The 21691-nt window shown below is 36.8% G+C and overlaps 1 protein-coding gene across 1 annotated transcript in view; it reads left to right on the top strand.

Annotated features, from left to right (window-relative positions):
- Nucleotides 1-21691, top strand: part of shank2b (SH3 and multiple ankyrin repeat domains 2b) — a 99204-nt gene that overhangs the window by 68994 nt on the left and 8519 nt on the right. Inside the window, exons 17-19 of the mRNA XM_084094168.1 lie at nt 18761-18896; nt 19245-19325; nt 20273-20317. Coding sequence (XP_083950294.1) covers nt 18761-18896; nt 19245-19325; nt 20273-20317 — 262 coding nt within the window. The remainder of the gene's footprint in view (nt 1-18760; nt 18897-19244; nt 19326-20272; nt 20318-21691) is intronic.

The following is a 21691-nucleotide window of genomic DNA, read 5'->3' as shown; positions in this document are numbered from 1 at the left end:
AGGCCTATCTAGTGCTTGAAGTTTTTTGTTCTATTGTAGTTCTTTGCCCTATTGCTTGTAATTAGTTTCTTTGTTCATATTTTACTAATTTATCTGTGACTGTTTACTTGTCTTCAGTGAGCTTGACAGTTTTTATTAACTTGTGGTGGTTAGGCTAGTATTCGTTTTTATTTTATTTTTTATTTTATTTATTTCAATGGTATCAGAGATTTTGATATAAAAACTTTATTTAAAGCAAAAATAACTATTTCTTGGTATATATCGTTATCGTGAAATAACATTACTCATATGGTCATATAAAATTTGGGTCATATCGCCCACCCCTAGCTGGAATCACTTTCAGAATGATTTTTGTCTTATGATTGATAAAAACATTGACAGCCAATCAGAATCCATCCTGCTTTAAAGAGCTCAAGAATTTAAAGCAGCAGACGACAGAACTGCATCTCACGTTTAGAATGAACAGAATGATATAGTCATGTTTATAGTTATCATTTTTGGCATGAACAGGCCAATATTCCAGTCTTCAGTGTCACATGATCCTTTATAAATCATTCTAATTTAATGATTTGCTGTTGAAGAAACATTTATTTTATTATCAATGTTGAAAACAGTTGTGCTGCTTAATACTTTTTGTGGAAACCATGATACATTTTTTTCAGTGTTCTTTGATTAATAGAACAACATTATTTGTAACATTATAAATGTATTTACTGTCAGCTTTGATCTATTTAATGCATCCTTGCTGAATAAAAGTGTATATGGGTGACTAGTCGACCATCCAGTCCATCCCATTATAAATATGTAACGATGATAGAAGTTTATCTGCAAAACACCTGTCTTGCCTTCTCCGTTCTGGCTGTACTGACACTTCAGCAAAGACTGACCACGAGACATGAAAAGCATTGGGAATATCGTCCTCTTTTCTACATCAGCAAAATAAGTTCATTTGCATGCAAAATTCAAGAGAACACTCACTTTGTGTTTAAGCACAGAGAGCAGATCTAAGATCTCAGCGCCGCATGGACGGGCCGAGAACGGAAGAATATGATTGGCTGTCATGAGCGGCAAAGATTTCATGAATTATTAGCTCCTTACGGTAGGCTAATCCAAGTCTTAAAGTATCTAAGCCAGAATGTTTCTTTGATAGAGCAATGGGAGCTGCATTTTAATGATGTCATTTTGCAGGAAGTTTAACGTGCGTTATCACTACATTGAACTAATGACAGTTTCCGTATCACAAAATTCTGTATCCAATGGGTAGTTGACGCACTGCAGTGACACGCTATAAACATATAGTAGTCTTATAAATTTTTAGCTAAATTCTTGATTTAAAAATGCAGAAGTTTCACTCAACTACTATGTTGTGTATAAAATATACAACATAAAGTGTATATAAATGCAATATTGCATTAACCACTTTTAGAGGTGACTTTCAGATCAAAATCCTTGGACACAATGTATTTGTGTATGTAAAAATACGCAAAGGTTAGAATAACATTTCGAGAGCAAGTGTTTGTTTATATACATTCATTCATCGTCTCTTAACCCCCCCCCCCCCCCCCCAAATACAGCGGAAACAATAAACACGTTTTAATCGTCCAGTCGATGATATTGACCGTCAGTCCCTCAGGAGCCAAGCAAGCTTCACTGCCCACATCAGGTTTGGACGCTGCCGTTTTGCTCTCTCACACTTTGGTGTACGGATGTGTCAGGGCCCAGGGATAATCAAGCCTTATAGAGTAAGCAAGGCAAAGCTCTTCCAAAGAAATCAACCTCGTTTTACTTCACGATTATGACGAAAGCTTTCAGTCGATCAAATATATTTAAAAACATATATGTTTTACCTTCTGTGAACTGCACAGGCTTTACAGCACAGGTTTAATAGCAAATACTCCTACATTTCCCCAAGCTTCTGAGAGTCAATGAATTAATCTTATTTCCTAAAAGAAACTCTGTAAGAAACTAAAGCTTATGAAGAGCGCTAGTGATCAACCAGGAAGCTACAAAATAGAATGATGGATTTACTGAAAATACATCTACACCCACTTGCCCTTGGTGTGTGGGCACGAGTATCTCTCTCTCTCTCTTTACTCTCATCTGATCGCATTTGTGCATCTTACCCCTCTTCTTTTTTCTGTATATAAGATCTAATACTGTATCCCAGGGCATGAGTTATCAATTCCATAAAATAATCAATGTTTACTGACCCATAATGCATTTGCAGGGCTCACCAAGTGATATAAAAAAAAGGAGTGCAAGCTGCTGGAATATCATGGATATGGCGTGTAATGGCATGTTTTTAATAATTATATCAGCTCACACAGGCTATTTCATGGATGTAGGATGTTTGTTGATACGATTTGCACATGCATTGCATTTACATAACGCCTAATCTGACACAAAATGCGTCTCCTGCTTTAAAACTATTTTAGTGGTTTAAACAAGCAGCAGCACTGAAGTATTTCTGGTCCTTGTGAATATTTCGCACTGTCATGCTGACGGGGTAAAAAAAATGTCATGAAAATATGTAATTGTGGTTATGTAGCTCCAAAAATTGCTAGCGTTGAATGTGATGGCCGGTTGATGTGTTTGTTGATGGTTGGACATCTCTCCTCGGCAGTAATGCTCTCTCTCCAGAATGTTCTGTGTGCACAGAGAGAACCAGCAGGGAGGAAGTCTGTGGACTGTTGGAGATGCCTGCAAGCGTCCTCATGGCCTGATAACCGTACAACCTGTCACCAAAACCTGCTCCTCACCAAGTATAGCGCAGTACATAGTGTTTGCTCTGTGACACTAAATGAAAAGTTAGCTGCCGCAACGTTGCACGATTCCCATTTTCAAGCGACGTTATGTTTTACATCTTGGAATAGATCTTCCTATTTTTAATATTTCCAAAAATAACGGAATCCAGTGATGTTACTGACCTTCCTCATGCGTGTATTTGATGGTCCTGGTCTCATGTTGTAACACAGAGCAACGGTCGCCTAGCAACGACACCAGCATTGTGTCTGAGCACAGTGATGAAAGCGAGGTTTGAGTTTTTTTTTTTTCGTCGTTGGAGTGCAGCACTGGGCCGCATGTAAACATTTCTTTTCCTGTTTGTATTGATACAAAAATGCACCTCCATGATGGATTCCAATACCTGAGTGCTTGGATTTCAGCGGCGAATGACTACATGCTAGAAATTAGCTCTCATGGTTGTTTAGGCATGCATTTAACTGCAGTATGCTATATGACGGTCGGTTTCCTCCTGAGAGGCTGGCTTTCGTCATTCCGTCTCTTCAAGCCTGTTTTAGGAATTCTTAAGCTGTGAGATGATTTTTTGACATGTTGATGCTCACAGGACTGATTTCTGAAGACAATGCAGCTGCCCCTTAAACAATGTGTCAGTTTCAATTATGGTATGGAATAGTAAAATCATGATACTTTTTTCTTGAAATGAACTATTTCGTTTCTAAAATGTATCACGGTTTCCACACAAATATTAAGCAGCACATCTGTTTTCAAAATTGCTAATAAAAGAAATGTTACTTGAGCAGCAAAGCAGCATATTAGAATGATTTCTGAAGGGTCATGTGACACTGAAGTAATACACTGGAATAATGATCTTCAATCTTTCAAAATCACAAAAATCTTTTGAACGGTATTACTGTGTATGCTAGTGTATGTAAGTAGATGACTACTTTAGGAAGTTGGAATGCCCTCCCCAGTGGTAAATCACAAAACAAAATGCACACAAACGTGTCCCTGCTTGATATACAACCACTGATAAACATAATCGGTTTTGATGAGGAAAAAAAACTATACTTTTTAGTGCGGAATAGAACCCAGAACCTCTGACACTATATATATCTGACATACAGTAGAACAGTCGGATCTATGTATTTATTTCACATGCACTAACAACATATATTAGATCTCATTAAACAACAAATTAAACACAATGTACTATTTAAATCGATTTCTGGACATCGTAATGTTATTTTACATACAATTATGATTTATGATTTAGCATTGTATTAGCATCTCTTATCAATTCGAGCCGTTGGCTCAAACTGCGGTCTTAACTCCCGATGCTGACGATGCTAGCGAAGGGTGTGGTGAGCTCGTGCCAGGGTGTGGGTAGTGAGCCGTTGGCAGAGCCTGCTTACGTCACGCGGGGAAACAACTTCAAATAGGAAAATTCAACTGCAGTCGCCACCGTTCAACTCGAAGAGGGCAGCACTCAGAAGTTTTTACACCATATATTGTAGAATTAAAACACTTTATACCCAAATGTCAAAACATTTACTCGAATCAATGAACAGCACTAATAAAGCCCCAGTCTTACAGATCATTAACTAAAAAAAGTTGTTTTAGGGTTTAGTTACCCTTTAAACAAGTTGTTTTTGAAAGGAATAAGCTGATCTTATCTTTTATTTTCTTCGCAGCGCATCGGTTTTGGGGTGATGCACTATAAAGTTATTGCGGGGGAAATTAATTGTATATTAATATAATAATAAAAGTAGTAGGCTAGTAATAATTTAACACATTAATAGGAAATCCTCCTATTAATCCTCCTACAAATCCTCTTGATAAGGCCGATAGCTGAGAGCTGTGCCCTGTGTGCCCGTCCACTACGCCACTGGTCCTGCTGTGTGTCATGCTTCATCTTAAACCTTTTTAAACAACATATTTCTAACTCTTGTATAATTATTATAAATGCAGCTGTTCCAATCTCATATTAATTGATATATTACATGCATGGACTATTTGTACTTTTAACATTCATTTGTTGTTTATTAATAGTGCAAATAAACTAGAAAAATAAGGCTAAGTATGCCTTAATGGTAAAATATATACATTCATATAAACCTTATATCGTGACATTATTAAAAAATAAGTTAATGGATCCACCCAAGTACAATTTGTACTATTTGATTCAAGAAATACTGTGGTATGGTGTCCACAAAATATGGTATTTGTATGGTAAAACTGGCATATTTTTGTAAGGCTTGCACTATGGATATTACAATGCGTAAATGCATCAGGCATCCATCTACTTCCTGTGTGGATAAGGGGACAAGGATTTAAAAATAACAATAATAATTGCAGGCATTCGTAGCGATAAGAAAATTGACATTAAACCAAATTGTGACAAATGTTTAAATGTCAAGGTACTACAATCGCAATTTAATACAAGTTGTAAAGTTCCATTTAACCCTCTCTGTTTGTGTCAGGACATAGCTGGCATCCAGAAATGCTGTTTACTGCATTTTTATACTTTTTTATTATTATTTGCTGTTTAGGCAGCCTCTTTATCTTTAATGGAAATTCTATAAACTCTCAGTGAGTCTTTCACACTATCTTGTGTTTAATCTCCTCAATAGAGGACTTGACCACAGAGGTCTTATCATGTAACCTTTCTTTAAGTGCAGGCCAGGCCAAGCCGATAGCTGTGCTGCTATCGTAGAGCAATGCAGGCAGGAAAATGGATGAGGCTTTAGTGCGTGTGTGTTTGAGTGTGAAGAGTACAGATCCCCTGTACTCTTCGTAATTATCCCCACTCAAGACAAAAGAGCGCCCTCCTTTCTGGAAAGTACCAAGAAGAGGGAGATTTCATTTGACGGGATAGAGTTTTATCTGGGCTGGATGATTGCCCTCTGACAATCTTCTTTAAATCTCTAAATCAGGCCAGAGGTGCAGAGATTGCAAGCTCTCTAGTTCGTATTAGAGAGTGTGATGTTGGCGTTGGGTCATGTTTAGTAATGATAGTGGATTTGACGTGGGGATTAAGAGATGGGAGCCGTGTGGATTTGTTGAGTTGTATGATGTTTTATTAATTTTATTTTTTTTTTAATTATCATCAGCATTGGACTGGTTGGGCTGATTTTGGGAGCACATAATGTCAGGGCTTATTTTTTTTCAAATCCGAACAGTAGGCCTATATTTTTTACATTTATTTATATATTTTATGTAGGGCTGTGAAATGATTAATCGCGATTAATCGCATCCAAAATAAAAGTTTGTGTTCACATAATATATGTGTGTGTACTGTGCATAATTATTTTGTATATATAAATACACACACATGCATGTATATATTTAAGATTTTTTTTTTTATATACATAAAATATTTATATTTATATATAATACAAATTATATATACAGTATATTTACGCAAATATTTCTTAAATATATACATGCATGTGTGTGTATTTATATATACAAAATAATTGCACAGTACACACTCATATATTATGTGAACACAAACTTTTATTTTGGATGCGATTAATCATTTCACAGCCCTAATTTTATGTTTATGCCATCTTACAAAAGTATTAAATGGTTATGCATATTTTTCAACTGAACATATCTAATGCCTGATTTTGAATGAAGCATATAAAATTTGGAAATAATTATTTTAATTAAAAATGTATATTATAATAACATTTTAAATATCATATATATATATATATATTATCTAGTCATAATATTAGACACAAACTTTTTCCAATTTTATGATGTTTCTGTATCTTTTTAAAAATATTTATTACCTGGGCCTAAAATTAACACTCGCCAAGCACCAAATGTGAGTAAAAATCGACATTGGCGAGAATATGAAATGTGAACAAACGTGAAAGAAGCTCAGGATAGTTGATGGGTCAGTGCTGCATCGTCATGAAAGTTTAAGCCTTGCCAATTTAAATATTCAACTCATGCGCTGTGTGGGAAGTTTAGAGTGCCACACATCCAAAGCCGCACCCAGATTATTTCACGTTTTGAACGGACATTCGAGTAAACACAGTCGGTTATTGCTTGAGTAACGTAAACAGTCGAAAAAGACACATGTGTACAGTATCCATATTTTGGATTCATGCATTTGGTCTTAAAGTGACAGCAGGCTAATATTTCTGCTGTTGTCTGTTTTTAATGTTAATCAAACAAAAAAGGATAGAAAGAAATCACTTACTGCTCTTGACTGAATAGCTTTTGAAACTTTAATAAAGATTAAGCTATGTTTAATTTATAAAATGAAGACTATGCAGTAGTGTTGTCAAAAGTACCGGTACTTCGGTTATATTTAAAGACTATTTAAATATTAACCCTGCATGTTCTGCTTGTCTCTGAATGGCGCAGACGTCATTTACCTCAGCACGCGTGATACTCGCGCTGTTTTCAGTCTCTGCTGCCTCACGATATATGTGAAATTATACGACATGATGAAATTCATCTCCCGAGCCGGTCTGAGAGTCACTTCATGAAAATTTTACCGTTTCATTTGAGAAAAACTATAGTCATATCATATACACACACAGACACAGAAACTCAAAGGTATTCACGGCAACCCGTCAAAATAAAAGTTTGTTTTACTTGTAATAATGTGTGCATAGAAGGTTGCTTATTTTTCACTTGATCTTTTTATAAGCAATATACGTTTAAACAGCATGTAGCCTTCAATGCTTATATGTATTATTTACTAATGATTACCGTCATAAATAATAAAGTAATTGAATTGAATTAAATTTTTTATTTTATTTTCAAATAGTTAAAATAGAAAAATAGTTCCAACAGATTTTGCTGTGGTGCCCGAAATTGGTACCGAGAACCGTAAAATTTTAATGGTATCGGTACCGAATACTGGAATTTTGGTATCGTGACATCCCTACTATCCAGTGTTATTTTACATTTTATTACTTTATTCAATGTCTCTACCTGAAAACTACTGTTACTTGTATTTAATTATGTTTTACATTTATATTAGTTATGCTAGTAGTTTTATTGAAATTGGAATAGAGAATTGTGAATTTTCACTGGTATCTAAAAGTTTGGTGTCATAACTGGCTGTTTTTGCAAAAACAGTTTAATGGCAGGTGAGGCAAAAAGTTAGTTATTAAAAGTTAGCCGGCGACATACTGGCTGCGTGGCGTTTCTGTTGCATGGCGTTTTCTATTTCATTGTATGACGCGGCGCTGCATTTATTTATTAGCGCTTTCACAGACCTATGGCCACCAAAGCGCTTTACATATAGCCTCACATTCACCCATTCACTCACTCATTCATACACCGACGGCGGTGTCAGCCATGCAAGGCGCCATCCAGCTCGTCGGGAGCAGCTGGGGTTAGGTGTCTTGCTCATGGACACCTCGACACTTAAGCACTTAAGCAGGTGGAACCGGGGATTGAACCACCAACCTTTCAGTTTGTAGACAACCTACATGAACCACTGAGCCACTGCCGCCCCATCGTTTTATAAGGCCTATATTTCATGTTAAACATATATAGCAGCAAAGACAACATCGGCAGTATTGACGGCAAAATAGGCTACAGAATATTTCGTTCTGTATTGACAGGTGCAATATTTGAAAATCGATAATATTTTTTTTTAATTACATTTATATCTGCATTTATGTCAAAACCTAGAGACTTTCAAACATGAAAATGTCATTTATTAATATGTATTCGTGTCAATATTCTATTTTGCCTGGAAACGCTTCCAACACGCTTGCGTGTCGTGTGAAAAATAGCCGTCGGTTCTATTTCTAGCATGCACGCGTTTTTCACGCGGCTCGGGCCGCGCCTGAGACGCACGTGTCACGCAGACAGTGTGCAAGCTCTAATCTGTTAACATGGGAGCATATATTATAAATATGGGTGCATACATTAGTTTAAAATGTAAATTAAACTTAAACCCAGGTCCCTGTGGGCCAACACCTCCAAATTGCATCCTTTTCAAAACCTGCTTCAAAAACCCTCATAAATAATGTTTTCCAGTCTTGTATAATATATAACATTAGTTTAGATGTTTTTTGCTGGTCTGTAGACGAGTGATCCTGTTTTATATGGTCTAAATAAAATAGTAAGAGCCTTCCCTTGTCCATGCATCCTCACTGTTCTGTTACTTACTATTTAGTGTTTCTGTCTATGTGGAGATACCTGGAGGGGGTCTCCTAGTTCATGGAGTGGCATTATGCAACCACAAGGGTGAACATGGATAGACTGTTACATAATGGCTTAGTGAGCAAGTATATATATGAGTGTGTGTGTGTGTGCATGCACGTCTTGTTTGTGTCAGTAAGTGCATGTGTAAAAAGAGTGTGTGTGTGAGTGCAGTACACATCTTTATTCTTCTGGAAGTGACCAGATGTGACACAAAATCATCCTTCATGAAATATGGAGGTCCCTGTAGATTCTCTGTCACACAGACACATACTCTCAAGTTGGATGAACAGCACGTGAACACACACACACACACACACATACACACACACATACACACAGAATCTCTAAGGTCCTTGAATAGAACAGCAAGCATAAATTGTGCGGTGCATCTGGGGACTGCAGAGAAGCAATGAAATTCATTTGGTTTATGAGTTTTTTTTTGTTTTTTTGTTTTTTTAAATGTGTGTATTGAGACTGTGACCAGAACGACCCTGAGCAGAACTGATCTGATTAGCCAAATGGAAGGCTTATCGTTTTATGGTTTATTTCCTGTGTGCTGACTCTGTGCAGAGGATAACCGCCTGCTAATTTCATCAGATTTTAATCAAGTGTGGGATGCTCACCACATGTCACACACATCCATCAGTCAAGATCTGTGTGTGCGCGTGTTGTTTTTTTAATGTCTGTTATTGCACCGTGAAATCACAAACTGTTATAATCAATGATAATTTTAGAATTGCAAATTGGCATTTTGTTTGTTGAGATGTGTATAAAAAGAACACCTCCCAAATTCCAGTTTTTGCATCCTAAGCTGTCTTTAACCTGATTTCAGTTTCGTGACACACAGAGACTCGGATCAGCATGTTTAACTCTTAAAGGAATAGTTCACCAGAAAATGAATATTCTATCATTATTTACTCACCCTCGTGACACATATGCTGTTATTTTTCTATATATTTATCTATAGAACAATGACGAATATAAACAATTGTAAATTAATGTGTAGCCTACTATTCCTCTGCTCCTTTATTATGGCAAATTATTTATGGCAAGGAGGAGTTCCTTCAGTAATTTGAAAATTTCTAGAAAGTGTCTATCCATCTGTTATGAATTAATTGTCCAGTTTATTTATATATGTTTTATCTCCCTCCACCTTCTGCGTTAACCTCAAGCTGCCCTGAAAATGCACTAAATGGATAATGAACCAAATGGATCTGAAAGGTTACTGGCTACTGACCTTTCTTATCCTTATGCATTTTTTTTTATTTTGTACAAATGATGTTACTTTATTTGCATATCCATTTTGATTGGTCAGTTTACACATTCTTCCCTGACATTGATGTGTAAGTTCAAATAATATATATCATTATACAGTATATGCATCTGTAATTTAAAAAATATTAAATTTTATTGCTTTAGTTGCTTTTTTTAAGGTAGTTCAGCCTTCTTTAGCTAATTCCTGCTCAGATGGACAATCTTCAAAATTTCTACTTCTGCATCAGGGCGAATAAATTCATGTAATTCCTTCATGCTGTACCAAACCAGTATACCAGCAAGGATAATTTGTAGATTGTCAAAAAAAACAAAACAAAAAACACACACTATAAAAATAATTCATATGATCAGATATGATGCTATAGGTTCCTTTAGTTTTGCAGCCTGTGGTCACTACTAACAAAGCTGTAAGAAGTTTCTTCAAAATGATCCTTTTGTATCTTAAGGGAAAAAAAGAGCATACATGTTTGGAACGACATGAGGGTGAGTAGACCTAGAATGACCCATATTCTATGTCCTTGTATCAGAAACAACACAAAAATCAAATTCCTGTGCTCAGGCTCAGCTTGGTTGGATTTAGCTCTGCTCCGGCATAATGAGATTATCAAGATGAAGTGGCCATGGTGAGATTGTGCTGTTTTTTGAGCTTTATCTACATCTGGTCCCAGCACTTCCTAAATGAGCCCAAATCTCATTACCAGTGTGTGACATGCCGAGAGACTAGAGGTCAGTGAGAATGCTAGGAAATTTGTGCCCATCCTCCTCCTTCAGCACTCACCAAAAACTAGAGCACTGCTCAAATCTGCACAGAGTTGCGATTACAGCTCATGATTCACAGAGCTTTCTCTCTCTCCTTCTCATTCTCTCTAAATTTACATCATCTGTCATAAGGTCAAGCTCTAAGATGTAATGCAGTTATTTTGTCTTCTGGTGCCTTTGGAATGCACAGTAGGGATGTAGAAAAGATAACTGTGATTAACATTAAAGGCTGTTACTTTTTGAACATTCCTGGCTCTGCATGTGGGCCTTTCACTCCTGATCCCACATTGATTACGGCTTGCTTTCTTACTTGTGTACAGCTAATTTTATTTTAATTGGAACAATGGCAATCTCTCGCATATGCTCACATACGTAGTCCCTTGCTCTCCATTGCGCTCGCAGCATTTATGAATCACACAAACACACACGATGGAATAAAAGGAGCAGCAAAGCTCTCTTCGTCATGAAGACGACTTCGGCTCTCTCGGCTGTTTCCTAGGTTACCCAAGCTTATTCACGTAACCTTTTCTTCGGTAAAAGGCATACTCTAAGATCTCTCCCAAACCTGTCTCTCTCATTTTCTCTCTGCTGATCTGTTTCGTAGTCACAGTGTTTCTCGTTTTTCTAGAGAAATGCCATAGGAGCAGGGGTGTCTCTCTAATTTGCCTGCAGTGCCTTTTATGAGGCGATTTATATCAAAGCATATCAGCATCTTTATCCTAGTCATTAGTGCTACTTGCTAAGGCAACTATCACTATTGCTATTTCTCTTACTTTAGGTCAGGGTTTGATAGGGAATGACAATCGTGATTGTCAAATCAGGTTTGGTGTAATATTACTTTTCTACTCATTCAGATTTTTGCCTGGCAGAATTATATATAGATTTTTTGAGGGTTTATTTTTGCCTCTTTTGCCTCGGGTCAGTAAGTTACCACCTAGCAACCACCCAGAACACCCTAGCAACCTTTCTGAACACCATAGCAATGCCCTTGCAAGATCCTGGCATGAGTTTTGCACAAGCAGGTGCTACTCAATGTTCTTCATAAAATAAAAAAATCTAGTGTTGTTTCCAAACTGTGGTCCATTCTGTGGTCTGAAGTTGTGAGCTGGTAACTCGTGTCAAATAGTTTTTTAGAGCCTCTTCAAGTAGTTTTGGGTGCATGTGCTTCACTTTCATGCAGTACGAATAAAAAAAATGTTGAATGTAAATTGTTTCTCCCTGAATTTAAGTCCAGTTGGAGAATTGGAGTCATTGGACTTTATAGCTCTGTTGAAAAGCGATGATGAAAAAATATCTGGTGATGAATGTTGCCCATATATCAACGATTATCACCATTGGCAAAACGTCTCTGCTGTAGCTAAATGCAATTGAGCTCACCAGTACCGGCTCGGTGTCAGATTGAATGTCCCACTTAAACGTTTAAACCCCAGTTTGATTTACTACCTTCTGATGCCTTTCCAATGACAGCTCCCTCTGGAATTGTGACCATTTAAGTGAAGAAAATTTATAAAGACAAAAGGTCATTTTAAAACATTGTGGATAAAATAATGGCTTTGTATATCTGGTTTAAATAGGGCAATTGGGAGATAAATGATGTTTTGATAGCAAATGTAGTAGGGCTAGTGTACTTTGGTGTTGATGCTTGTTCTGTGTCATTGCCAGGAACCATTACAAACCTGCAAGATTTTATAACCCTTCGGGTGGCTGAATGCTCAAGATCAATTTACTTCACTATGATGTAGTAAACCGAAGTTTATGCCTATTAAATCAAGATTGGAGGTTTATGGGCTTTTAGTCTGTTTGTTTGAGGCCGTATTTATTGTAGAGTACTCAAATTTGAGTAAATGAAATACGCACCTACATGGTTCAGCTTTTGTCTTCTGATAAAAAATGTACCCAACATTTTATGACAATGCCTTTGTACACATTTTTGTACTTTTGTACAATGTTTTCTAGAATGAGAATGTTTCCTTCCCTTAATATCAAGCAAGTAACTCATCTTTCACTGTCTCTTCCTGTCACCAAGGCTGCATGTATTTGATAAAAAAAAAATACAGTAAAAACAATAATATCATGAAATAAAATGTAAAGTAAAAAAACTTTTTCTATTTTCATGCATTTAAAAAAATACTCCAGTCTTCAGTGTCACATGATTCTTTAGAAACTAATTTGGTGCTCAAGTAACATTTCCTATTATTATCAATGTTGAAAAATGAAAATTTAAAAGAACAGCATTTATTTGAAAGTGATTTTTGGGGGTAACATTATACAGTAAATGTCTTTACGGTCACTTTTGATCAATTTAATACGTTCTTTCGATATTAAAGTATTCATTTATTTATTAAAAAAAATCTTACTGACCCCAAACTTTATATACATTATATAAGTATGTATGCACTAAAGGTACTGTACGCTAGTATCCAATTCTGAACATAGCTATGTTTTGGCTGTGTATCTTTAAAAAAAGAACAAATGGTATATCCAGCCCAGTAAGATGTACATCAACACAATAATTCGTCTGCTGTTTGTTTTTTACAGCAAAAAGCAGGAAATTAATTATGCACAACAGTGCCATTTTGTGACAACAGTACATTTGACTTTTTATTCCTTTGTAAACATCTGAACATTAGGGCTGTGACGGTGGCAGTTTTTTACCACCGCGGTGGTAATGGACCAACTACCGGCAGTGGCGTTGTGGTTGGGGGGTTGTTTTGAAAATAAAATAAATTAAAAATAAACTAGGCTCAAACATACATTTCGTAACAGATATGCGTGTTTATATGAGCAATTCCGTCAAAGAAACAGCACACTAAAGCCTGTAAAGCATTAAATAAATATCAGTAAATAATGGTTACTTAATATAATAAAGTTAAATATTTTAAAAAACAAATTCGATTTCCACACAAAGACGCGTCATATAATCCTACCACTCTGCGCTTTGAGAGGGATGTGGGACACGAGCAGGAAAGAGACCATCTCTTTTCTGATATCTTCATGTTTTCTACTTGTTGTAAAAGGTCTGAAGAACGAATTTTATCTTCCACAAGGGCAAGGCATTTAGGCTATGTTTGATTTTGCGCTGCCAGAGAAAGCGAAACTAAAATCACCCGCACATGTGAAACGCGCTTTACAAATAAACTTGACGCGCCTTACCAAGTCTAATAACAAGCACAAACTGTGTTAAAAAGAATTTGACATGCAAGTAAAAAGGTAGGCTATTTGTCTACTTTACCACAGTAAAGAATGTGAATATAATATTCCTAATTAAAAGCGAACCAAGGAAGAAACGTTTATAATCCCCTTCGAAAATGGGCGAGGCGTGAGTGAAGATTTGGGAAAAGAAACGAGATTCCATGTCCAGTGGAATAACTAATGGAATATTGTTAAATTCGCTGATAATCGGGTGACCAGATCGCAAACCAGAATACAAACTCTCTCATTCAAGTCAAGTCAAGTTACCTTTTGACCTTATAGCGCTTTTTACAATACAGATTGTATCAAAGCAGCTTCATAGTGATAACATGAAAATAATACAACACAGTTTGTTTCTAGAAGAAAATTGCGTCTTCGTCCACCTGAAGTAAGGCAGATCAATAATGTTGAATATTAAATGTCCCCAACTAAGCAAGCTAAAAGCCAAGGCAACAGTGGCAAGGAACCGAAACTCCATCAGGTGACAGAATGGAGAAAAAATCTTGAGAGAAACCAGCCTCAGTCGGGGGCCAGTTCTCCTCTGGCCAATGAACGAACAGTGTATGATTATGATTCAGGCAGCATTACAGGTTAGAAGTTAGATTGGATCAGAACATTCAGAATATTTATCCAGTTCCATCTGGTTGGAGGTCGGAGTCATCACGCCGGTATGGAGACTGGTTTGTTGAGGGGTTTTAGGAAGTGTCCCCGGTTCTGGCTGACCTAATCTATGCAGCCTAATAATCATTTAACTGATTTGAATAATAGAAATGTATTATGTTCTATGTGAATGCCCGGTAAAAGAGACACGTTTTTAGTCTAGATTTAAACTGACAGAGTGTGTCTGCTTCCCGGACAATGTTAGGGAGACTGTTCCAAAGTTTAGGTGCTAAATGGGAAAATGATCTACCACCAGCAGTTGATTTTGATATTGTAGGTATTATCAACTGGCCAGAATTTTGAGATCGCAATTGACATGAAGGTCTATAATGCGTTAAGAGCTCCCTTAAGTACTGGGGAGCTAAACCATTTAGTGCTTTGTGAGTAGTCAGCAATATTTAAAAATGTATACAGTGTTTAATAGGGAGCCAATGCAGTGTTGACAGAATTGGGCTAATATGGTCATACTTCCTGATTCTAGTGAGAGCATTACAATAATCTAGCCTTGAGGTCATGAACGCATTAACTAACTGTTCTGCATTTTTTATTGAAAGCATATGTCGTAATTTAGATATATTTTTAAGATGGAAGAATGCGGTTTTACAGATGCTAGAAACTTGACTTTGAAATGAAAGATTTGTAGGATTACAAATTTAAGAATATGTTTAAGATCTGCTGATCCTACATCCTTACATAACATCACATGAAAAACTAAGGTGAACTACACTGTATTGGGCATTCAAGGCGAACATGATGGCATCCATTTACTGATTAGATTCAATATAGTTTCCATTGAAGGGGTTTTGTTAGTCTTTGATCTTCCTACTAAGAGTTGAACTATGTGTGAATGTTTACATAGTCTTACTTCTCGTGACCATGTGTTGTTTATACAATTTGGGGAATCCCATTATGTCCAGTTGGGGGTAATTGCCTCTATTGTCTTTTGCCTCTATTGTCTTTAGATGATTAGATTTAGTGGTCATCCCTAAGGCTGTGTGTAAAGTCTGCACCTTTAAGGACTGCCCACTGAATGCCTATAAGATACCATGTAAAGTTCCCTTAGTTAGACTTCATGACTGCAGCTACGACAGCTCGTGCTCTCAATAAAGAATCCTGCTGAAGAAAGAACCAAGTCTCCTGGTCTTCGATTCTGAGTTTCCTACATACTCCATACTGAACTTTTGATCGATATGACATCTCTTCGTTTACTGCTACAAACTGATAACGGTCAGATAAGTATGATTTGAAACATGCTAGTACAATTCTACTAATGCCAACATAATTTTCGAGTCTATTCAAAAGAATGTTATGGTCGATGGTATCAAATGCAGCACTAAGATCCAGTAACACTAATAGAGATATACAACCAGGGTTGGATGCTAAGAGCAAATCAAAACTCTAATGAGAGCGGCCTCAGTACTATGGTACAGTCTAATGAATCGTCATGAATCCAAATGTTTCCATGACTGCGATGTAACATTTAAAGGAACCATATGTAAGAAATGTATTTCAATTAATCATAAAATGGCCCTGATATGTCACTAGACAATCATGTTCATTTTAAATACTTATATCACTGACAAGAGTAGTCCGGCCAGGATATTGTCATTTAAAAGTGAAGTTGCAGCCCTCAACTGATGTTGATGTTGTCATGTTGTGTTTTGGCCTGAGGCCCCACCCTCCACCTATCTACCAATCACAAAGTCAGTAGTGTTTCGGCATCCGGGTTGCCAGCTCTGCTCTAGTTACCACAGCTGCAGCTACAAAACGTGTCGGATAAAAAATGTCTAACGTTACGAAACCTAAAAGACCTCGTTATGAATCCGAAATACGTCGTGACAAAGTTATGTACAAACTTACTGTGTAGGACTCGTCACTTTTAAATGACAATATCCTGGCCGGACTACTGTTGTCAGTGATATAAGTATTTGAAATGAACATGATTTCTTAATGTCTAGTGACATATCAGGGCCATTTTATGATTAATTGAAATACATTTCTTACATACGGTTCCTTTAAATGTTACATCGCAGCCATGGAAACATTTGGATTCATGACGATTCATTAGACTGTACCATAGCACTGAGGCCGCTCTCATTAGACTCGTCACTTGCCATTGGAACCTCCTTGTAGCAGCCTACGTTCCTGCTGGATCCTGCAGCCTAGCTGGCAACCTGGAGTCAGGGGGGAGGGGGAGGGGATACACCGCCCTACAGTAATTTGAAAGTGATTGCAGTACCAGTTTTGGCCACAATCTTACATACGGTTCCTTTACAGTTTTTCTCGATTGCTTAAACACTATAACCAGGCTTTTGAACTAAAATTTCAAGACCATAACGCCATTTATCAAAAAGCACACCCATTTCACTAAACTATAAACACTATTCCCTGTTTTGACACATGAGTCAGATTTGTTGAACTGTCACTGCAAAACTCTACACACAAATCCCTTAATTTCTCATTGCTTAGACCATGTTGTCATTTAGAAAGCACTAGCATTCAAAATTGTTCACTCAAGTCAGCACAGCTTCAGTTCAGTTAGCACACAATTACCCAAGTGGAAACACTAAGAGTCAAAATTTAACACACATCAATCAGAACCTTCAATAGATATATAAAAGGGCCCAAATCAGTTTATTGCGTTTTGGAACAATGGATCCAGAAAGACATGAAGGAAGAGGGATAAGAAGGAGGAGGAGGAAGGGCAAGGACAAGAAGACAAGCAGTCTCAGATGAAATTCAAGCCACTCTAGTTGCCCATGTGTTAGTCAATGGTATGACTATGAGGGAGGCTCGGCTACGAGTAAGGCCAAATTTGAGTCGCTTTACCGTCGCCTCGAGAACCTTCAGGGAGGTGTGGTGGCAAACAAAATTCTATCACTGAATAATAGACAAACATTTCCAATAGTCTTTGATGAGGTGTATTTTCTTGCAAGAAAAGGCCAGCAGTCGTACAGTCACACAGAGTGGCTGCAGAGTATGACAGTGAAGGGAGGACAGTCTTTCTCCTTTATAGTCTTGACTCCCAGAATGTTATCTTTCTAGGCCAATGATGGTATTTCACCCATATGTGGAACATTCTTAGACGTATCCATCATATTGTATCCTTGAGTGGAGACCCTCTTGTCACGTCCCAACACTCTTTACCATTCCAATACAATTCGAATTCCATATTAGAATATGGTTTGTGTGTGCTCTTTTACTGTCATATGTTGGTCACACAAATCTTACTGTAAGTAAATATAAAAAAAAAAATTAGAGGAGAGAGTAAAAAAAAAAAAAAGAGTAAAACAGGAAAAAAATATATTTGTGTGTGTGTGTGTTTTCTGTGTATGAATAAAAATGTGCCAATGTATCCACTGGTTGTGTCTTTTGTGTTCATCATGTGAAAAGGTTTGTGATGGGGGGAACCACAAGCAACATAACTTACCAGTTTTGGAAATGTTATTTTGAATTTATTGCACCAGTGTGTTAGACTATGTTGCAGTGTGTGTGATTATGAGGGCTTGTGTGTCCTGTCTGAGGGCAAAGTTTGGTTTTTCAGCAAGAGTGAATGGTTTTGAGTGTAGAGCTTCATTTTGACCTGAAAATAGGATGTTTGGGGAATTGGGTGAGACGTTATGGATTTGTGTTTATAGTTTTGAGAATACGAGGCATAGTTTCAAGAAATGTGTTTAAGCAATCGGGAAAAACTGTAATTGCTAACCTATTATTTCTATTGTAAACAAAGCTTTGTGCTTCACTCGTGTCATAATATTCATGTAAAACAGCATTCACATACAAAAAAATGTGTTCTGGCGGACCACCGCCGTTGCTACTCAGCCACCGCGGTGGTGCGGTTGTCAAGTTTACCTTCTCAGCCCTACTGAACGTGCCTAAAATGCATTTTCATTGTAAAGGAAATAATTTGTAAACCACTGCTGATGCTTAATTGTTCCTCTTTTTATAGGTGAACCAGGACAATGTTGTCAAAGTGGGCCACAAACAAGTGGTCAACATGATTCGTCACGGCGGCAACCACTTAATCATCAAAGTGGTGACGGTCAGTCGAAATCTAGACCCTGATGACACGGCTCGAAAGAAAGGTAAACGTCTTGATTTGTTCAGGGTTTCCCGACTAACTGGATCATGAAGGAACATGTTTAGTCATACGTATGAAAATTAAGCTGACAAAACTCCTTTCATGTGATTCTAACCATTGCTTTTCCATAATGTTAATGTTAGTTTTACTAATCACTGATTTTAATTACACTATTAATTTGTGTTTTAAGTTCTTCTTTTGCATTCATTATTTAAAATGTGAATCGGCAAACCTTGAATGCATGAGTTGTTGTTGTATACAATGCCTCCCCCATGGGAATGCTACAGCCCATGGCTAAAGCATCTACTGTACCTGCTCTATTTTTTTTATTTTTTTTGGTTTGTTGCTATAGCACCACCACCACCACGGAGGGCTCCCTCCACAGCCTTGTCCATGCGTTCAAAATCTATGACCTCAGAGCTAGAAGACCTAGGTAAGCCCAGTCTAGCCAAGCAGAAGCATCTAATTTAATGTCTAGTTTCTCTTAATTCTTTTTAACAAGATAAGGGACCATTCACACAGGTTGCGTTGCATTGTGTTATGTTTTTGGCGTCTCATGACATGAGAGCTGCATTTTTAAGACGACATGTCAAGTTAAAAGGTTCAGTTCCATTTTGTTCTGTTACGTCTAGCTGTTTTTAAGCGCAAAAATGTCTTGTGAATGCACTTTAACCTGTGACACTTTTTGTTGTTCTACAGCTACCGTTCATTATGAAATGAACTTTGATGTTGTTTTGTTTTCCTGCATGCTGACCTAAAAGTGGATAAAGGTATTATACGATTATTTAAAAAAATATTTTTTACAAATTGTATTTACAAATTGTACTGCTGTGCTTCCCTGGCATGCATGTGACTTTGTTATATGTATTTTTTTGAGACAGAGATTTTTGATTATATGGACATTGTGTCCATACACAGTTTTTGTGTAGTCTCTACTAAAGAAAACAAAAGTACTACCTTCACATTCACTGTAAAAGCATTACGCATTTCACCTGAGCGGATCGTTGTTGGATTGTGAAGGATTTATTCTGGTGACCACAGCTAAATCTAGGGTTTGATGGGTCATGCTGTCTTAATTATTAGTGATTAAACAATGGCACAAATGGTAAGCAGTATTACATGCGTATTAAATCCTTATTTATATTGTGTAATCAGGAATTAATTGTCTTTTTCGTCACTTTGTTATATTGGATACTAATCTACTTGTCCTGTGTAGTGTTGAAAAGTTAACTGCATGGATTTGTTGTTGCTTTCCGTCTAAAATGGCATTACATTATGCACAGGTCAATGCCATGTGGAGGAATACTGTGTATTCCAAACGTTGGTTCTCCTCGTCATGTTTTCTGGAAATTATCTCTGAATTTTAATACTTGAATAAAGCTGAATTGTTCTTTTATGTTAAAGCCACTTTGAGGAAAAAGAAGGGTGAGTTTTCCCTAAGCATTCTTTAAATATTTGTCACCTCAGCTTAGCAACAGTAATTATTTTAACACAATTTAGCTTTTTTGATATGATTCAGTGAAACAAATGTGCAAATAATTTGTATTCTCTCTCCAATAATCAAAATTTACCAGCTGAATGGAAGACTACTTGTGAAAACAGACCAAATGTGTTTACACTGCAAAATGCTCCATAAGCCTTTAGCTTCACTTATTGACCCCCTAGATCTTCAAAAGTGCAATGTAAGAATATATTATTCAACAGCCTGACTTCTATTATAAAAAGGATATGCTTGAGAAAACAAGAGCCACGAATTTCCCATGCCAAAACTGGCTTCAGATACATGTCCTTGTTCCTACTGATATAATGGATCCTGCCTACATTTCGCTCCTCAAAGAGAAGATAAAATCCTAAAGCTGGACATTTTAAGATAATTTCTTCCTTTAAAGAACTACTACTTTAAAGAACACTCTGAAACAAGACGTTGCCATGGAAATAATGCTGCATAATTTTTAATATAGAAACATTCCACCTGCAAAATGTAATGCCATATTTTCATTGTAAAGCTATCACTGCTGGTATCAATGATTAGGAATATGATGACCTGTGACTGATGCACAGATATGATACAACATCTTTAGGCTGCTGAATGGACTCCTTTGTCTTCTTGAAGATGATATTTTCTGAACCTTTGTAAGCATTAGTTTTATGTTTACATAATATGGCTGGCTGCATAGTACTCCTGCTGTGTCCTTAAAACAGCCTTGTACGTATTGAGTTCATCAAAGAGAGTCATTTTAAATCTATATTTAGATATTATCAAGATATATAGATATTACCTTGTTTATAAAAACAAATGCATACTCTTTCTGCAGTCAGATATGCTTTCTTTTATGAATATTAACTAGACAGATTCTTCTGAATGGGCTGTTTTGGTAGTATTCTTTTTAAAATAAGCTTCGCCTCAGGGTTATGATGGGATTTTAAATTTAAAATCTGAGTGTATATATCCATATAATGCCGAATGAAGAGGTGTAACTGTGGCCCCCTTTAGTCCTGGCATTAACAAGCATTTCCAGATATGTATGATCAGCACTTGACCACATAAATAGCACTCAAGTGTAAAACGTATTGTAACTGAACCACTGAAACCGCGTTCTGAGGTGGTCAGACACAAATTCTGACAACATTCGATAAAGTTGTAAATGATAATGCAGCACTACAATAATTATCTGACACTAATTATACTGCAGTCATGCGCTTGGGTCACCTGATTTAATTAACAAATCTGTCAGCATCTCTCCTGATTTTTAATCTTGGGTGCTTTAAAGTTTATTTTCTTCTTTTTTTCTCTTTTAA

The sequence above is a fragment of the Abramis brama genome (genome assembly GCF_963993115.1).
Source record: "Abramis brama genome assembly, chromosome: 20".
Classification (NCBI taxonomy): Eukaryota; Metazoa; Chordata; class Actinopteri; order Cypriniformes; family Leuciscidae; genus Abramis; species Abramis brama.
Note: the sequence above shows the minus strand (reverse complement) of the source record. Positions and strands in the feature narration are given on the sequence as shown.